We start from the raw sequence: 964 nt of genomic DNA, 5'->3' as shown, positions 1-964 counted from the left end.
TTTTACAGGGACGCCGAGACACAGTTTGTGTTTGAGCTGACGGTGGCCGAGCGGACGTTTGTGTTCTGCGCGCCCGACGAGGAGACGGTCAAGTCGTGGATGGACGCCATCAAGCGATCCAAGAACGAGTGGTGGAAGACCGAGCAGGACCGAAAGGGCAAGCACCTCGAACGGAAGCCCGCGTCCCTGCGCGATGCCGTCATTCCAGGCGTGCGCAACAAAATCACCGACGTCGAGAGCGCCAAGGTACGTGACTCACCGCCGCCGCCGCCAACACACACACACACACACACACACACGGCAGAGGTCTCATTTTGAGATCTGTTTTGTTGTTCGCGCAGCGTGCGTTGATCAGGCCCGAACGCGAAGGCTTCCTGATCAAGCAGGGCGCCAGCGTCAGGACCTGGAAGAGACAGTGGTGTGTCGTCTCCGAGGGTCGCCTGTACTACTTCAAAACACCCAACGTACGATCCTTGTGTGTCGTTGTGCGTGCGTGCGTGCGGTGTGTATGACTTGTGTCGTGCGGTGCGTGCTGTGCGCGGTGTGTCTCACTCGCACTTCCTTCGCTTGCGGCAGGACGATACGGCTGCTGGGTTCGTCGCGCTGGAGGATTCTGCGGTGGAGCGGTCGGCCGTCGGCGGCTTCTGCCTGGAGATCGTCACGCGGGAACGGCGCCACTTCTTCCGCGCCAACGACCGCGAAGACATGGAGGTACGGCGACGCCGTACCTGTGTGGTACCACCACTCCACCGTTTTTCTCATCTCTTTCCCCATCCCTAGGCCTGGATATCCGTCATCAGGCTCTCTGCGTCGAAGAAGGTCGAATCCGTACCGGTACCGCCACCGTCGCTACTCGCTCGCTGAGCTGAGTCGTCCGTCTCATCCTCGTTGGCCAACGCACACCACCCACCCACCCACACCGCACACAACAGGACAAGGGACTGTCGGTGGCGGTGCAGGGCTC

The 964-nt window shown here is 61.1% G+C and overlaps 1 protein-coding gene across 1 annotated transcript; it reads left to right on the top strand.

The window, feature by feature from the left end:
- Positions 1–99: 99 nt before the first annotated feature.
- On the top strand, positions 100–864 carry ACA1_297650 (PH domain containing protein; the record flags this gene model as incomplete). Its single annotated transcript, XM_004334013.1, has 4 exons — positions 100–246; positions 342–464; positions 577–711; positions 781–864. 4 exons carry the CDS (start codon positions 100–102, stop codon positions 862–864), a joined length of 489 nt encoding a protein of 162 aa, XP_004334061.1.
- Between the last annotated feature and the right edge of the window lie 100 nt (positions 865–964).

This window comes from Acanthamoeba castellanii, assembly GCF_000313135.1.
Source record: "Acanthamoeba castellanii str. Neff unplaced genomic scaffold scf7180000082850, whole genome shotgun sequence".
NCBI lineage: Eukaryota > Discosea > Longamoebia > Acanthamoebidae > Acanthamoeba > Acanthamoeba castellanii.
Note: the sequence above shows the minus strand (reverse complement) of the source record. Positions and strands in the feature narration are given on the sequence as shown.